Source organism: Pteropus medius, unplaced genomic scaffold (genome assembly GCF_902729225.1).
Source record: "Pteropus medius unplaced genomic scaffold, Ma_sr-lr_union100, whole genome shotgun sequence".
In the NCBI taxonomy this organism is placed as follows: Eukaryota; Metazoa; Chordata; class Mammalia; order Chiroptera; family Pteropodidae; genus Pteropus; species Pteropus medius.
Window position 1 is genome coordinate 4,902,332 of NW_024344436.1, and position 16,701 is coordinate 4,919,032.

A 16,701-nucleotide genomic window follows, 5' to 3' on the forward strand; every position below is an offset into this window, starting at 1 on the left:
GGGAGAAAGAGAGCTGCTGGGGGTGGCCAGGCCCAACTGGCTGGAGAATGCAGGGCTGTGGGCGGCAGGGCCTAGAGCTCCCCAAGCGGACATCTCAGAGTGAAGGAGTGAAGACTGCCTGGGCAAGGCCCGGGCAGAGCCGGCGAACCACCCTGGGCGGCCAGGTCTCTCCCCACCCTGGCGGGGCCTGGACAGCTCAATGGGCTGGTGGCTCCAAGAGGTTAAGGCATCTATCTGTTCATATGCTGGGTTTGGGGAGCGGGGGAGTGCAGTGACCTGCAGGGGCAACCTGAGTCTCCCATCCCAGCCCAACCGCAGAGGCCTGGATTCCCTGGGGAGAAAGTGGCATCTAAAGTGCTTGGTCAGGCAGGAAGGTTGGGTGATGGCGTGACACCCTGGGAAGCCATGCTGGTCTTAGCAGCTCTGGGGCCCCTGCTTGGGGTATTGGACTCCCTGCAGCAGATGGGGACTTCCTGAGGTGGGTGGACACAGGATCACAGGCCCCGGTGGGCTGGGAGTCAGTGCAAGTATGGCTGGTAGAGAGGGGTCCTCCAGCCCACACCCCAGGGTTCATAGCAGCCTGGCCTCCTGGACTGTCTTCCTGGGTTGGGTTGTCCCGGGCCCCACAGATGCTACTTGGTGTCCCGCTCAGGCCCCGAGAGTCTGGGGAAAAGGCTGGAGGCCGCTAAGTGTAGGCGGCACACAGCCCCTCGGGGGGGCACCCCAGCAGCTGAGCTCCAGGGGACCCTCAACGGAGGGTGGTCCTCAGGGAGGCCAAGGTGGCACAGGTGCAGGCCGGGGGGCACCCTGGGTGGGCCACGCCACCCCCATCCACGGCTGCAAGTGCCGATCCGCCCCCTGCGGGCCGCAGCGTCCCATGAGAGAGAAGCAGAAAGGTGGAGGTCAGCATGGGGTACAGCTGCCCAGTGCGGGGTCCAAGGCCCTGGAGCCAGCCCGTCCCAGTCCTCCAATCTCTATCCAGCTGTCTCAGCCCAAAAAATGTGTGCATTCCTGATGCTTCCACCCCCGACTTTTAACAGGCAGAAGAGGGGGCTGGTTCAGTAAGTAAAGCTGCAGGACATCGCAACGGCCCCCACAGGCCCCATAATGTACCCCCTACTCCATGGTCCCTAAGTCCTTGGGTTCCTGGGGGCCCCTGCAGCCCCGGCCTTTCTCCAAACGCCCTGCTACTGCCAGGGATGACGCAGACCCAAGGGAGCTGCATGATCATCAGCTAAAGACCCGTGGGCCAGCCCCTGCCTCCCAGGCCCCCAACTCGGCCTAAGTCAGTGGAATTGCCTGTGTGGAACGTCCGACCTTGTGCCACTGGCCACCACCTCTCCCGAGCCTGACCGGCTCTGACCCCACCCGAGAGCCCCTGAGTTGCAGCAACAGCCATGGCCTTGCTCAAGGAAAGGATAAAAATGATTCTTTTTCTTTTTTTAATAAAATTATAGATATATAGATGTAGATATAAAAACATAAAACAGACACAACGCAAGCGGACGCTGCTGTGTGCTTACTCTCGGGTCCCTGGCGCCAGGCAGAACTTGGACCCCTCCCCCTGTGCTTCCCATGCAGGTGCCAAGGCTCTGGCAGGCCCGACTCTGCATGCCTTGGGGTGGGGAATCTCGTTTGGCAGGGAAGGGACTCCGGGTCTCAGAGGCCCCTGTGGCAGCGTCCGGCCTGTGCCTGTCCCACCTGCCCCCATCACCTCCCACAAGAGCATAAAGCAGAGGTTAAGGCTTCAATGACAGCGAGTTTCCCGGCAGTGGGGGCGGCGGGGGCCCGAGCTTTAACACATGGGACATGGCATGGCAGCTCAGCGCAGACACAGGGACATGCCCACCAGCTGGGCCGGACGGGACACATGGAGCCAGGACCCCACCCACAGCTGGCGGTCTGTCTGTCTGTCTGTCTGTCCACCTGTCTGTCATAACCCAGAGCAGCCCCAGTGCTGGGTGCCTGTGGGCCAGGGCTGGACTCCCTGCAGAAGAATCAGCCTCGCCAAGCCAAAAGCTTCCAGCAGGTCCCTGAAAGGCAGCGGGTTAGGAGCAGCCAGGCAGCAGGCCCTCGGTCCAGAAGACAGCCAGGGGCCCAGGCCTCTCTGTCCATCTCTGGGCCACAGTGACCCATCTGTAAGGGGAGTGGGTGGAGGCTGGCCTGGTGACCACCTCGGGTACCCCCTCAAGGCCTCGACCCGTGGAAGCTGGGCCACTGACACATCCTGCAGCCAGCGGCCCTTGGCCCGGCTGCGCCCTGGTGATCAGATAAGTGGATGGACAGGCGGAGGATGAGAGACTGACTTGTGGAGGCGTGGTTCTCTCTCCTTCTGATGCGTCCACACCAGGCCTGGGCCTCCTCTGCTGTGGCAGAGTAGTTGGGAAGGGGGGCAGCCGCTGGGGGGTCCTGGTCCCTGTGGTGCCATGGCGGATGGGTGGCAGTCAGTCCTCACACCGAGATCTCGTACGTGGTCCCACCCACACCGGACACCTTCTTAACGAGTGTGTGCCGGGCAGGGCTCGTGGAGGGCCCTGGGGGGCCAGCGGCAGGCCCTAGGCGGGCCAGGCCCGGGGACTGCCCGTTAAGCTTACTTGGGGGGGTCTTCAGCTGAGGGTGGTCCCTGCATCAAAACAAGCACATACATGCACACATACGGTGAACACGGGACCATGGCAGGACAGAGGCCAGTGGAGGTAACAGGACAGATGATACAGACGGAGCCCTGGATGGCCCCTTCCTTTGAGCTCAAAAGGTCCCACCCAGAAAATGGGTGCTGGTACACAGCCTGCAGGGGCGGTGCTGTCACAGGACAGACAGGCAGACGTCAGAATGGCTGTCATAACCCCCCAGGTCCCTTGGTCCCTCCCACTAGCACATTCCACAAGCACAGGGAGGCCAGGTGGACACCAGCCAGAAGAACCCCCAGCCCTGTCCATCTTGGTGCCCTAGGTTGGAGACCCCAGTGGTGACTGTAGCCCCTTCCCTATTCCTTCTTATGAAAAACAGGGACCATCGTCCTGTCCCACGGCCTGCCCAGCAATGACCTAGCTGCCCAAACAGTCAAGAGTGCAGGAGCCCCTCCCTCCCTCAGCTGCCTCCCTGCCTCTCTGTGTAGCTGCCATCTGCTGGGCCTCTGCTGCCCACAGCAGCAACCTCCTGATGGAGCCCTTCACTCAAGGTAGCTGGAGTGATGCCCTGACGATGCTCCTGAGCCCAGCACAAGACCTGCATTTAGCAGGTGCTCAGTTCTTGTACTTGGACCTCACCTGCCAGGTAAGTCAGCATGGCATCCTCATTTGCCCACCCACTTAGGGCCTGGGACCAGCCTGCCCCTCCAGCCCTGGTTTCCTCATCTCTGAGCAGGGAAATCCCTGCTTCCAGGGGCTGTGTGCCCCAACCAGGGCAGCACACTGTGCTGTGGAGTGATGTCCTCTGGACTCAGCCTCCTGGGCAGGGACAGTGGTACCATCTCCTGAGGAAGAAGCCTTGGGATCCCCCACTCATGGGTCTGTGCTGGCTGGGAGAAAATGTGGAGCACTTGGCTCAATATGCAAATCCTCCCATGCCCTGAGATGTGCCACAGCATCCTTGGAGCTCGGCAACCCTTCAAGTGACAGGAGACTCCAAGTCAGGGGAGGCCCACCCCACAGGTGGCCATAGGCCTCCTGGACAACCCACGCGTGCTCAGCCAAGAGGCCAACAGGCGGCCGGATGCCTGCCTTGCTCAGGGAAGCCCGAAGCACCCCCAGCACCCACCTCTGCAAAGCCAGTGAGGGCGGTGGTTCCGGGAGGTCCGTGTGGATGAAGGCGATGGCCTTGGGGCCCATGTAGGAGGGCGAGCGGGGCGTGCTGGGGGGGGAGGGTGGGCCCTGGCGCAGGGGAGACCTGTGCGAGCCACTGCCTGGCCGGGGCCCTGGGGCGTTGTTGTTGGCCAGGTCTGCCTGGAGGGAGGAGGAGGAGGTCCGAGGCACCCGGCTAACGACACTCGACAGCGAGGACAGAGATGTCTGCAGCGCAGGGTTGCGGGCGCCTCCGAAGCCAGGCCCGGCCACCAGGTCATCTCTGGAGCCGTAGCGTAGCACAGGGCCACGGGGGCCCTCGGATAGCACGGTGGCCTGCTGCAGGCTGTAGGAGCTTGGTGCGTCATAGACGCCTGAGTCGCCAAAGAGCGAGTCGGCCTGAGAGCGCAGCAGCCGCTCACGCTCCTCCCTATCCTTGCGCTCCTGGATGGAGGCCATGATGGTCCTGGACAGGTTGTCATAGCGCACGGGTGAGGGCTCCCTGGGCCGGGGGCCCAGCACAGGGCTGAAGCTCCGGGGCGGAGGCCGTGGTGGGTCACCCACCGCCCCAGGGTGCAGGTACGGTGAGCGATAGCTGGCCACGCTGGCCGAGGGATGGGCTGGGCACGCGTGGCCGCCGGGCAAGCCAGGGGTAAGCAGGCTGTCATAGGACAGGCTGCCATTGCGGTTGGGCAATGCATGGGGGGCAAAGATGCCCCGATGGGGTGTTGGGGGCCCACCTTCAGAGTGCAGGGGCTGCAGGGCCATGTGGTCCCCACCCCGCCGGCTTGCAGCCTTGAGGCTCAGGGAGCGCAAGGCCCCTGAGAAGGTGTCGGAGGCGCTGAGGGGTGGGGACGGAGGGCAGGCTGTGTGCAGGCCACTGGGTGTATAGTCAGGGAGGTCCAGGCTGGGCTCAGACGTGAAGTCCAAGCTGTGGATGCTGTCCTCCCCCAGCGTCAGGGAGTCAGGGCCTGGAACCTGTGGGGAGAGGGTACACGTCTGCCACTGCCCTCCCACCACGCCCTACCCAGCCACCAGGTGCTCTGTGCCCACATGGAGGCCACAGTCCGGGTGCCATCAAGGTAGTGGCAGGTGTAACCAACAAGCTGTCCCCAGAAGCTCTCTATACCCTGACCACACCACCTGTTCCTTGTCCACCACAAAAGGAAGTGGGGGCAGGGTAGAACAGAGCAGTGGCACCCGAACAGTGTCTCCTCAGGAAGGGTATGCTCTAGCTCATACTCCCGGCGGGGGGCAGGGCAGAGGGGCAGCCTTGGGAGCTGAACCTTGAGGAGACATAATAACCACACAGTGACCAGGCCCTCTCCCAGGTACCCCACCCCTGTGGGTCAGGGTGCTACAAGGCCATAGCCGGCTGCTGCAGACACCCGGAGCAGTATCCATGGAGCCCATCCAGCCTAGGGGACAGTCACCATGATAGGGAAGAGGGGCCTCTTTGAGTCTCCATGATTTGAGGCGTACAGGCTTGGGCTGGAGACAAGAGCCTCAAAACCCAGAGGGAGCATGGCTGGGGAAACGTGGCCTCAGGGCACTTGACAAACCCCAGATCCTCCATGGGATCCAGGAAAATCCCAGGAAGGAGGTGACTGGGCCAAGGTACCCAAAACCTTGTCCTCCTACCTCTAAGGGCCACTGGACACTGGCCAGAGAGGCTCAGATTCACTGCCCAGACCAGTGGGCCCCAAGCAGGGTCAGGCATGGCATTGGTTCTGACGGGAGGGGCTTTCTGGGGTGGGAGTTGGGGCTGGTCTAGGTGTGCTGGTCCAGCCACAGGGCTGCCTCTTGGGTGGCCACGAAGGAGGGTTGGCAGCCTGGGCACACATGGGGAATCCCTGGGAATTCATGAGGCCGTCCAGGGCTTCTGATTGTTTCACAGTGAGCGTAGAGTGCTTATACAACTCAGGAAAATAAATGCGCTTTCTCAAACAATCTCGGATTCTTTTAAAGCCTTCCCATGGGCCTTATGGAGTGACTAATGGTGGAATTCCAGGCATCCTGGCACATACTACTCCTGGGGGCAGCCGCCTACTGGGCCAGCGGGCAGTGCTGACCAAGGGAGAAGAGGCCTGAATTGCCTGTGCCAGCCTCTCCCTGGGCACGCTGCCCTGCTCCCCTCCACCACCCTCAGCTGGGGTCCCTGCAGGGTGGGGTCCTGCTGGCACCCTCTATAACCCAGTGAGGCCTCTGGGGGTGGGGTCTCTGGGGCGGGGCCAGGCTTCCTCACCTTCTCGCCTGGCCCACAGAAGGGCGCCTTGGGACCCGTGGTAAAGGTGGGCCGGAACTTATACATGGCGGGTGTTGGGGGGCTGGTCCTCTGTGCTGACAAGGCGCTCTCTGAGGGAGATGGACCATGGTCAGGCTGGGGTCAGCCCATGTCCCTCCCCCATTTGGCTGGCCCCACCTCACCAGCACTGCCCGGGCGTGGGGTCTGCCGGTCACTGCTGAACGTGCCAGCCTCCACCTTGGGGGGCAGCGGTGGCCCCAGGTCCAGTGGCTTCTCATCCAGCTGGTCCAGGTTGCCCTTGGACTGGGATGGGGCATGGTCAGTGGTGGATAGGGTGCAGGCCAGGGGCAAGGCTTAACTGGAGACTCCTTCCTAGGGCCCTGGGACCTAGACCCTTCCTCAGAATCCACCCAATCCCCCCTTCCAGTTCTCTACGCCCCTCCAACCTAGCTGTTTCCCACCTCCAAGGGTCTGACACCCCATCCCCTACCCACCCCGGGGCCCCCACCTTGCTACGGCCCAGGCTGGCCTTTAGTCCGTTGTCACTAAGCTTGACCTTGAGTGGTGCAGCTCTCTCCAGGAGCTCAGGTCGAAGGAAGGGCGGCTTCAGGCGAGCAGCAAGTGGCAGCCGAGGTGGCTCCACTACATACCTGCATCAGAGTCAGAGAGGTCAGTGGCCAGGGCAACCCAGCCTGAACACAGACTTCAAGGGCAGGGCCAGCCCCACCTGCCAAGGGCAGAAGTGGACCAGGGTTAGGGTCCACAGCTGCCCACCCAGAACCCAGCAGAGGCCCCCTCAACAACCCACCCAGGCCTCACCGAGGAGCCAGGGGGCTACACAGCACATGCTCCACATTCCCATAGCAGCCTCGAGTGAAGGGGTTCACGCCCCCACGGAACTTCCCTGTCACCTGTGGACACAAGACCCTTCAGCCAGCCTGACCACCCAGGGTCTAGGCCAAGGTGGGCAGAGGGACAGGCAGAGACAGCTGGCATTCCAGATGGGTTAGGTAAGGTCAGCCCAGGGGTACCCCCACCCAGGTCACCCCAGCCTGTCCCTGCAGGGAGCTGTGGAATGTCTGAGCCTTGAGTCACTGGTGGCTGTAGTGGCACAGCCCCACACCCCAAGCCCCACTGGGATATCCAGAACCAGAGCCTCCCCCACCAGTTTCACAGGCTACCTTGGCTGAGGGTCCCTGTAGCCCTGCTCTGACACCCCGCCCCCCCTCCCAACACACACACACAGGGCCCTGGGAAGCCTTGGCCCTCTCAGAACCAAGGACACCTCATCCTCATCACTGTGTGGCCCTACCCAGGGTCTGCACCTGTTCATTGGTAGTGCGCCCCCGAGTGACCAGCACCACGTGGAAACCGGTAAGGCCGATGACAGGGATGAAGAAGAGGCCAGCCACACACATGACAGCCATGCTGGCCCGTTAAGGCCAATGGCTGTGGGTGAAGACATGGAACAGGTGCCTGTGGACAAATTACCCACCCAGGGAGAGCAACCCACCCTGTGGGGATTCCCAGGTAGCTGACCTGCCCCTCTGAACCTTGGTTTCCCCTGTGAAATGTGCCCCAGCCCACAAGGCCTCTGTGGTCTGGCCAAGGATACGTGATGGTGGTGTGGGCAGCTCCCAGTCCCTCAGCATGGTTCAGCACGTAGACCAGGCCGAAGGCGACGACGCCCACCATGTGCGCACTGAGCGACAGCAGGAACAGGAAGAAGTAGCGGTAGTTGCGGCGTCCGATGCAGTTGTTGACCCAGGGGCAGTGGTGGTCAAAGTCCTGGGCAGGAGCAACGCATCAGGGCACACGGCAGGCAGGGTGGGGCAGGGACACAAGGGGAAGTGGGGTGGATGGGGTGGTGGGGCAGTCACCTCTACACAGTTGTCGCAGACACTGCAGTGGGAGCAGCGCGGCGGGCGGTAGAAGTGGCAGGTGGCACACCACTTCATACGGACCTGGATGCCCCGCACATCCACATTCTTGTACAGCGGGGCCCGGAAATCATCCTCCTTATCCTCGTCCTCATCCGCTGTGGGCCAGGACCAACGAGGGCAGAAGGAAAGTGACTTTGCGGGCAGAAAAACTCCTAACTGATCTCTGCCAGCCCACCCACCAGGACCCCACCACCCAAGACTCTCCCGTGTTAGCCACTCACACTCTAGCAAAAGTGAGCAGATGACCTGCCCCAGTACAGGGCCCTACCTCGGGGGAAGATGCCAGGGTCCATGAAGGTAGCCATGCTGAAGTTGGCCAGCACAAAGAGGAAGATGATGCCATTGTATACGGGAACAGCTGGGGACACAGCTCGAGTCAACCATGGGCACCTGTGTTGGATAGCAGAGCACAGCTGGGTTTGATGGTGCGGTGGGTAGGTGAGGAAGGGGACTCGGGAGCAGAGGAATTAGGCATGTTCATGCATGTGCAGGGCTTCAAGGCCACCATCAGTACTCAGCATGGCAGTTAGCAAGGCCACTGCTGCCATGGGCCCTCTGGGAGACCCCCTGCCCATCAGCCTGCTGCTCCTTTGCTCAGCCACAGTGCTTTGTGAACTAAGCACTGTGCGCTTAGTTCACAGTGCTCGGACACCATGTGCCAACTCTGACCCCAGCAAGCCCCCAGGTGGCAGCTGGGAATTCAACTCACAGTTGAGCAAACAGGCTCAGAGAGGCCCACAGGCCTGGGATGGCACCATTGAGGAGGGGTGGCCAGAGCCCACTCATGTCCTCCCACCCCACCCGGCATCTTCCCTGGGCTTACCTATGTTGGGGGGACAGAATGGAGGCAGGAGCCCAGGAGGAAAATGAGCCCATTCTAACACATGCCATGACAGACAGAGGCCAGTGACCCACCAGGCAGCTTGGGCCACTCCCAGTCCTCACCCAGACCTATCCTCAACCCAGTGGGGCCCCCTAAACATGGAAATTCTGGGTTGTGAGGAGCCTCAATTCTCAGTAAGTAAATGCAGAGTGGGCGGCACCCCTCCTCCTGGCCACTGAGCACATCCCCACCTAGGCAGGCAGCCCCCTCTTTTTAGTTGGTCACCTTGCTCTCCACATGGCAGTGCAGAACAGTTGGAGACTCTAGAAAAGCATGACGCCCCCACCCCTTCGCCATCTCTCACTACTCCTCAGCACTTGGCTGCACACCTCTTTCCCAGGAAGGCTTTCCAGACTCCTGGCACCCGGTAAGAGTCACACAGACCTCCCTGGGTGCTCCGCCACAGAGAGTTTCATCCTCAGCCCTCCAGGGATCTGAACAGAGCCCCCTCTGTAAAGACCCACTAGCACAGGGCCTACAGTCCCCTGCCCTGACCCTGTGACAGGTCCCTGAGTCCATCTGCTTGGCTCCCACAAAGCACCTCTAACCTCAGGCTCCCCAACTCGCACATGTCTGTGACAAGCAGGGACATTCAGGGTGTTTGCTCCCTTCCCAGTACACCGTGGAGTTGGGGGGGCAGGTGGGGATCTCCCACAGCAGCCCTGACCATGAGGCAGGACATTATGGCACCAGCAGGGTAAGCAGTACCCCAGGTCCTGCCCGTCACCCAGCACAGGCTAGCTACACTGGCGCACCCACGCCTGCCTTGGCCAGGAGCCATCCCTGCCACCCCAGCAACCACCTCCATGGCAGCAGAACTTTGCTATTTTTAGTGGAAAGCAAGAGGCTATTTAAAGATTCCCTTCCCACGGCAGCACGCTTGGTGCCCAGAGCCCGAGTTACCCCTTCCTCTTCTCCAAGACCCGCCTTGGAGGTGAATTCATGGCCTGAGGACAGGGTTCCCTCTGTTAGAAGGGTCTTCCTCTGCCACCCCTTTCCCAGATGGCCTGGAATATCCACCAGTGGGTGCCTTCCATGCTCCCCATCCCTGTGTGCTGAAGCCTGGCATACTGACAGTGCTTAATATGTGTCTGTGGCCCCTAATTCAATCCCATTCAGCAAGGTGGCAGTAGGCCCCTGAGTCATGGTTTGCCCAACAAGGCAGGGGTGGAGGCACAGGCCCAAATGCTAGTGGGGACAGGCTTTCCAGGCACACCCAGGACCCGGGGAGAGGTAGGGCACCTCAGACCCCTCTCAAGCAGTACAAACCAGCTCCCCATGGTGTCTTCTGGGAAGGGCTGGCCACATAATCTGTGCAAAATGCAGACCACTTATTTAAACAATATGAAGAATTTTAAGACAGTGACAGGAGAGCATTAAAGCAAACTCAGGCCCTAATGCACCTGCGCAGTTCAAGGGCCGGTGGAGCACCCTGTTCTGGGAAAGGAAGAGGCCGAGGAGACCTAGGGTGCACTGGGGCCGGCTAAGGACAGGTAGATGCACAGACATGGGGTGCAACAAGCAGGTGGGCACTGAAGATAGGAGGACACACAGGGGGAGACGAGAGTGTGGGCCCCGCCCACCATTCTGTCCAGGTTTCGCTGGTGAATAAGCAGGGCCCACTACTCACCTGCCCTACACAGTGTTGGGGGGCCCTTCTGCCCTCCCCATCTTACAGACAAAGAGCAGATAGAAGGTTTGACACACACCCAAGGTCTTGGGGTGAGTCTGTATCTGAGCTAGGAGTTGAACCATTACATAGGCTGGCAGGGACTGAACCCCACAGGCAGTCCCCACCCCCACACTGACCAGAGCTCCTGCTGGCCTGGGCAGCCTGTACTGCTTTGTCTCCTCTGAGCCTTGATGAACCCCCAGGCTAAGTGAACTGAACATGGGTGAGATGCCTGGGGCTGGGGAGGCAGCAGCTGTGTGCTTGGAAATCTGCACTGTGACGGAGCAGTGCTTGGATTGAGGTGGTGGGTCAGCCTCTGTCCAGCGTGGGCATGAGCTACCCACATGCCTGGGCCATGCATACCTGGGGAGGGGAGGGCAGGGTCTTAGCTGGTGTTGGGCAGGCTCAGGAGGGATGCAGGACCTCAGACTAGGACCTGAGCCACTGCCCCTTCTGCTCACCATCTCCAGCCACCCAGGCTTAACTCAGACCCAGGATCAGATACTACATGCATTCCTGTCCCCCCACCCTCCCCCAGGTGGCCTTCACCACCAGGCCATGCCATAAGGGGGACTCAGACCCGGGTCATGCCTAAGAGGAATGGCTCACTGGCCAACGTTGCCAAGGGCTGGAACTCAGCCACCTGGGGAAACATGTGAACTAAAGGGAAAAACATGAAAAAGCCCATATAAGCATGTGCACAGACACACAAACAAGTTCTGTCTAAGACACACGTGTGGATACATGTGTGCGCACTGCACAAGCATGTACACAGACACATGTGCACAATCACACATAGAAGGCATGTGTGCATGAACACACACAAACTTGTACCAACATGCAAGACATACATGTACAAACATCTGCATGTAGAGATATGCACACTTTTGCACACACTGGTACACCTACATGAACACGCATACACATGACTATAAAAGCACACTCGCACAAACACAGTTGTATGGAAATGTGAACACAATACAGACATGCAAATTTGACCCTCCTCCCACTGACCCCAGCCCCGTCCATCCCAGACTCAGCCACTTCACACCACCCTTCTATCTCTCTGGGCTCCCCTCTGCTCCCTGTGGACAGGGCAAGTGTGAAGATGAGTGAGAACATGCAAGCTTTAGGCAGGGCAGACAGCACTGCTCAGTCTACCTTGAGTCCCTCCTAGGCTCCAGGAAGACCCCTTAGCCCACAGGAATGATACTCTGCTTCCACCCAGGAGATGTTGGACTACAGGCTTGCCCCACTATGCAGTGGCAGCCACTGCTTGCTGGCAACAGCCATGTTTTGGGCCAGGGCAGGCCTGGGGCAGGGTGGCTCAGCTAAGGCTCCCAGCCCTACACCCTGGCCAGCCCCTGCCCCTCAAGCATCAGGTCCACATGCTACTACCTGGGCCCCACCTGTGTCAAGGCCTTGAGTCTCACCTGGGCAGACAGGGAGATACTACCCACAGAGGGTGAGGGGTTCTGCAGGGGCAGCACACGCACCACAACTAAATGTGGAATGGAAAATTTTAACTCAGACATTTTCACTTAAATTAGGTTCTTCATTAACACCATTTGTGCTCACACACAGAGGCACCCAGGACCAGAGGGTCTGCGGACACTCTGCCCTGATCGGGCCCGGCAGGGCCTCTGGCCACGTGTACCCACCCATCTGACCATATAGACTTCTGAGCAAAGGGAAAAACTGAGGCTCAGGGGGCCAGGGTTTACCCCAGGCCACATGCAGTGAGTTCTTGGAGGGGGCTCACACCAAGTTCTCCCACCTTCCCATGCAGCCCCTGCCAGCATCTCTGTCTACCTGGGCCCACCACTGGCTGGCCTTGTCCTGGGCTGGGCCTCCCACTGTCCCAGGCTGAGCCTTGTTTCCTGATTGAGCCTCTGAGCATGGGGAGGGTTCAGGCCTATCCTAAGAAACAGCCCAACATCCCAGAAGTCAGGCCACTGGCCCTGACAGAACAAGACAGCCCAGCCCAGCCCAGCCCAGCCCTAAGTGTTGTATTCTGCCATGCAGCCAGCTCTCTGATGTTCACAGGGTCCTTGTCCTTCTGCAAAGTGGCTTTGTAAAGAGTAAGGAGGAGCAGAGGCAGAGGCTTAACCTGGGGTCCCTTGAACCACGTCTTTCCTCCAGTGCCTGACCCAGCTTGGCGCTGAGCCAGTATGAAGGGCTTCTGGGTCCCAGGGGAACACAACCGCCCCAAGAACCCTAGAGGAGGAGGACTTCTGGGAACCTGCCCTGCAGTGTGCACCCCATTCTCAGAGGGTGGATGCCTCCACCTCTTGACATCCTTCCCACGCCCCAGAGTCTCCTGGCAACACGTCTTAATGTCCTGCTGGTCCCAGCACCCTCAATGAGCTGGTCCAAGGGAGGGGTCCTTGGTCCTCTAGGCCCCTGGCTCCCTACCCTGCATGATACCAGGAGTTGCTTCTTATGTGGACCTGCCCCCAAGAGGGCAATTCATGTTTACTGAGTGCGGAGAGGGGGCCAATGAAGTTCAAGAAACAAAGGCAAAGAAGATAGAAAGCTGTGGGCCTGAAGGCGGGAGGAGGGCACAGGAGGAGCCGCTCCCTCCCAGCACAGGTCTGAGTCTGCAGAAGGCCTGGCCCAGAAACGGGGCAGAAGCTTGAGTACTGGGATGACAAGAGGACAGTTCCAAGAAAGGGACTGCCTGGACCCCTCCTTGTCCAGAATCGGTACATTGTGCTGGCATGAATGGGCCTGGCCCATCCCACACAGCCCCTTCTAAGAACCCAGCAGCCAGGGCAGGGGCAGACCAGGGTCCCTTCAGCCCAAGGAATGTGGCTTTGGGGCCAAACTGCGGGGGAATAAGCAAGGCTCCCTTGGCTAAATGGTCACTGCACCTAGACCCTGGCTAGTGACCCTGGGCCCCTATCCTGCCACAAGGACACACACAGCACCTTCTCCTGGGCCACACAAGGGCTCCGGGATGCAGGCAAGGTCTGTGGCGCCCCAAGGGAACCCTGCACCTCCCAGCATTGAGGTCCCTGAACCCAGACCCCCAGCTGTAAGAACAGATTAAGGAAGATCCGGCACTCAACAGGGTGCGGTAGCCTCAGAGTCAACCGCTTGGGGGCAGGTCAAGTTCACAGGATAGCCCAGTAAGGGCCCTCTGAAATCACCGGAAAGAGCTCACCTAAATGCTATAACACAGCCAGGTGAGCCCAGGAGGAGAGGAGATGGATGGGTCCTCTGGGGTGGGGTCAATTTCAATTTCTTTTTATGTTATTTTTTCCTGCATTTGACAAATTCTCGAGAGAAAATCTTTATTACTTTTAAAGTCAGGAGGAAAAACAGTGAATTGCATTTAAGGAGTAAGAAACTGAGACGAGCAAGTAGAGGCCAAAACTCCCCAAGCACCCCACTCTGGCCCCAGAGCCAGGACTGCGCTGGGCCCCACCCCTCCAGAAGACCCAGCAGGATGCCTTCCCCCTCTTCCTGTGCCTGCTGCCTGTCTGCCTCTCTCTTCTCTGCCCCACAGCCAGCAGCATCTGAGTGACAAAAACATGCCTGCTCACCAAAGCCAGAAATAAGCCCATCCACACAGGCCTTTTTAAACACACTCTTGTCAGCCTGTGGCACCTATCAGGCCCTGAAGTCCAGGTAGGGTGCTCTCCCACCACCACAGGCACCCAGTGCACACTCACCATCCACTCAGCAGCCACCCTCGCTCTTATTAATGTGAAAGGGTGCCAGATCAGCCCCTGCCCACCCTGCTCCAGGCTCACTCACACTCAGCAGCTGACCCAGAAGCCCAGCTGGCTTCAGCCACCCCTGAGGCCTCAGGTCCCCAGTAAGGTTTGAGTGATCCTTGCTCTGGTCATCTGGATGGTATCTCAGCCTGGGACTTGTAGAAGGGGGTGGTCACATACCCGCATGATTAATGCCAGGAGCCCTGGGGGACCCCCATGATCATGGAGCTGTGTAGTCAGCCTACCACTCTGAATGGTGAGCTAGCCTGTGTCTCAGGTGAAGAAGCTAAGGCTGCAGGATCCAAGATCTTGCCTGCTTTCTGCCTCAAGGGTCTCACTGCCCATCATGGCCAGTGTCCCTGGGTGTGGCCTGGCCTGGGCCCTCTAGCTGTGATCACTGGGCCTTCCAGAGGAGGTCATGGAAGAGTGGAGGGTAACTGCCAGGCCAGCGTCTCTGGGGGCTGTGGGCAGGCACGTGGCAGACTGGCCAGGCCACACCTACGCGGGGAACAACTTGGACTACAGCCAGGAGGGGACACAAGAGCCTCCCTCTGGCAACTTGCAGAGAGGGCTAGTGGCTCTGGGCAGCTCATGTCTCCTCCAGCAGCCTGTGGGAACGGGAGGGCTGCAGCCACACCCTGGGCAGCCACTGCACACACTCTCCTGTCCAGGCCCAGTGCCTCACACCCAGGGCCTGCCTGGCACACTCATTAGGTACCCACAAGGCACTAGTGTCCCCACACACAGGACTCACCTCTCCATGGTGCCCCAGGATAGGCACACTCACGGCTTCAGCCTCAGCTGAGTCTCAGGATGGGGACTCACGTTGCCCACAGCCCTGGTGCCAGCCCTACCCAGCCCACCGGCCGCTGCCCCTAGTCCCACCCGGCTGTACCCAGTCTCTGTACCTAGTCCCTACCCCTTCTGGCCAGGCTGTAACCCCCTGCAATCCCGTCGACGCGATGGACTCACGTGAACACGAAGAACAGGGTGCTGGAGCCGACCAACAGCGCGGCGGCCGTGGCCACCGGGATGTACTTGGCGGGTTTGATGCGCGTCCCGGGGCTGCGGGGCATCCTGGGCGCCGCGCCGCCGCATCCCTCCCCGGGGCCGGGCGGGCGGGGCCGGCGGGGGTCGGGCCGGGGTCGGGTGGGGCGGGCTGGAAGCGGCGCAGGACCCGCGGCGGCGGCGGCGGCAGCGGAGGAAATCCCACCCCACGGGCGGCGCGGCGGCGGCGGCGCGCTGATGTCAGCGTGCCCCTTAAGGTAGACCGGAAGGCGAGGGGGCGGGGCCAAGGACCCTGGACTACGCGCCCGCCCTCCAACGCCCTCCTCCTGGCTCTGGGTGCTGGAGCCGACCCAGGCCCGGGACCCCGGAGCCCCTGGCCCCGCGCGCGCAGCAGAGCACAGGCGGCCTTCTGCGCGGCGCTCAGAACCTTCGGATGGCGGGCCTCTCCTTGCCTTGGTTCCCCAGCACAGCGAGTGCCCGCGGCTCTCTGAAGCTATGCAGCCGTACGTAGCACAGCCGTAGGCCATGCCCACCGGGTGGACACCATAGAGGACGCCAGGCATCCTGTTGCTACACCGCAGGTCCTAGCGCTATGGCATGTCGGCCCCCTCTTGGGCCTGTTTACACAGACCTTTTCCTGAATACCTCGGAGCATGTTTTTGGGGGCAGGCTGAGGGGGATTGGATGTTTTGACACTGCAGGGGCACCTTGGTTGTTTACCTCCTGCCCACCTTACAGCCCTTGGGCCACTCGGCTGGACCAAGCCCAGCTAGCGGGCAGAGTAAGTGCAGGGGCCGCTGGGCCCTCTGTGTCCTGGTCCAAACTTCAGGATTGAGTGTGGGTGGGGGAGAGGCTTAGGGCCGGCTGAACGCCTCAGCCTTCCCGGGACAGGGTGGAGCACCCCTCAGGAAGCGCCGGACACTCTGCCCCGCGCCTGGGATAGGGGGGTAATTAGGCCCACCCTCTGAAAGGAAATCCCTCCGCCTGCGTAGCCGCTGCCCCTTAAGGTGGACCAGGGGCCTCGCATTACCCCGCGGGACCAGCTGGGAAGCTGGTACAGCGTCTCTGGGTGGACCTGAATCAAGATCAGCAGCTTCCCCAGTGAGGATCAGCAAGTGCCTCGGTCTGCGGCCATGCTAGGTACCACGGCCAAATATGCCAGGCTGCCACAGGCCCTGGGTCTCCTTACCTGGGGGCTCCTGTTGGTTAATGGGCCTTCTTAAGGCTCCAGCCCCAGCTCCACAGGTTGTGGGCTGAGCTGTGAGCTATTAAGAACCCGGGATGGCAGCCAGACTGCGGTGTTAATGAGGCTTGACAACAGATATGATGGGTTTTCTCTCACAACACTCAGTTGTAGCCTCTGCCATGCAGTTTCTAATCCAGGAGGCACAGCACGTGTGTGAAGGCTAAAGCTCTAAGGGGGGAGGCCCGCGGGGGAGTCTGGGG

At 60.6% G+C, this 16,701-nt stretch overlaps 1 protein-coding gene across 7 annotated transcripts; it reads right to left on the reverse strand.

Moving 5' to 3' along the window:
- Positions 1-492: 492 nt before the first annotated feature.
- ZDHHC8 (zDHHC palmitoyltransferase 8) lies at positions 493-15,426 on the reverse strand. Of its 7 annotated transcripts, none has more exons than XM_039872845.1 (11): positions 15,220-15,400; positions 8,239-8,360; positions 7,908-8,065; positions 7,643-7,815; positions 7,353-7,455; positions 6,847-6,938; positions 6,536-6,677; positions 6,210-6,330; positions 6,028-6,137; positions 3,760-4,760; positions 493-858 (listed from the first exon to the last, which is right to left on the reverse strand). In XM_039872845.1, the coding sequence occupies exons 1-11, from the start codon at positions 15,321-15,323 to the stop codon at positions 633-635; spliced, it is 2,352 nt and encodes a 783-aa protein (XP_039728779.1). In that variant the 5' UTR covers positions 15,324-15,400; the 3' UTR covers positions 493-632. The 7 variants fall into 7 exon arrangements, with proteins under 7 accessions (XP_039728779.1, XP_039728773.1, XP_039728775.1 ...); XM_039872839.1 differs by lacking the exon at positions 493-858 and adding an exon at positions 1,429-2,623 and having other exon boundaries at positions 15,220-15,426; XM_039872841.1 differs by lacking the exon at positions 493-858 and adding an exon at positions 1,429-2,623 and having other exon boundaries at positions 7,992-8,065; positions 15,220-15,398.
- Positions 15,427-16,701: the final 1,275 nt, after the last annotated feature.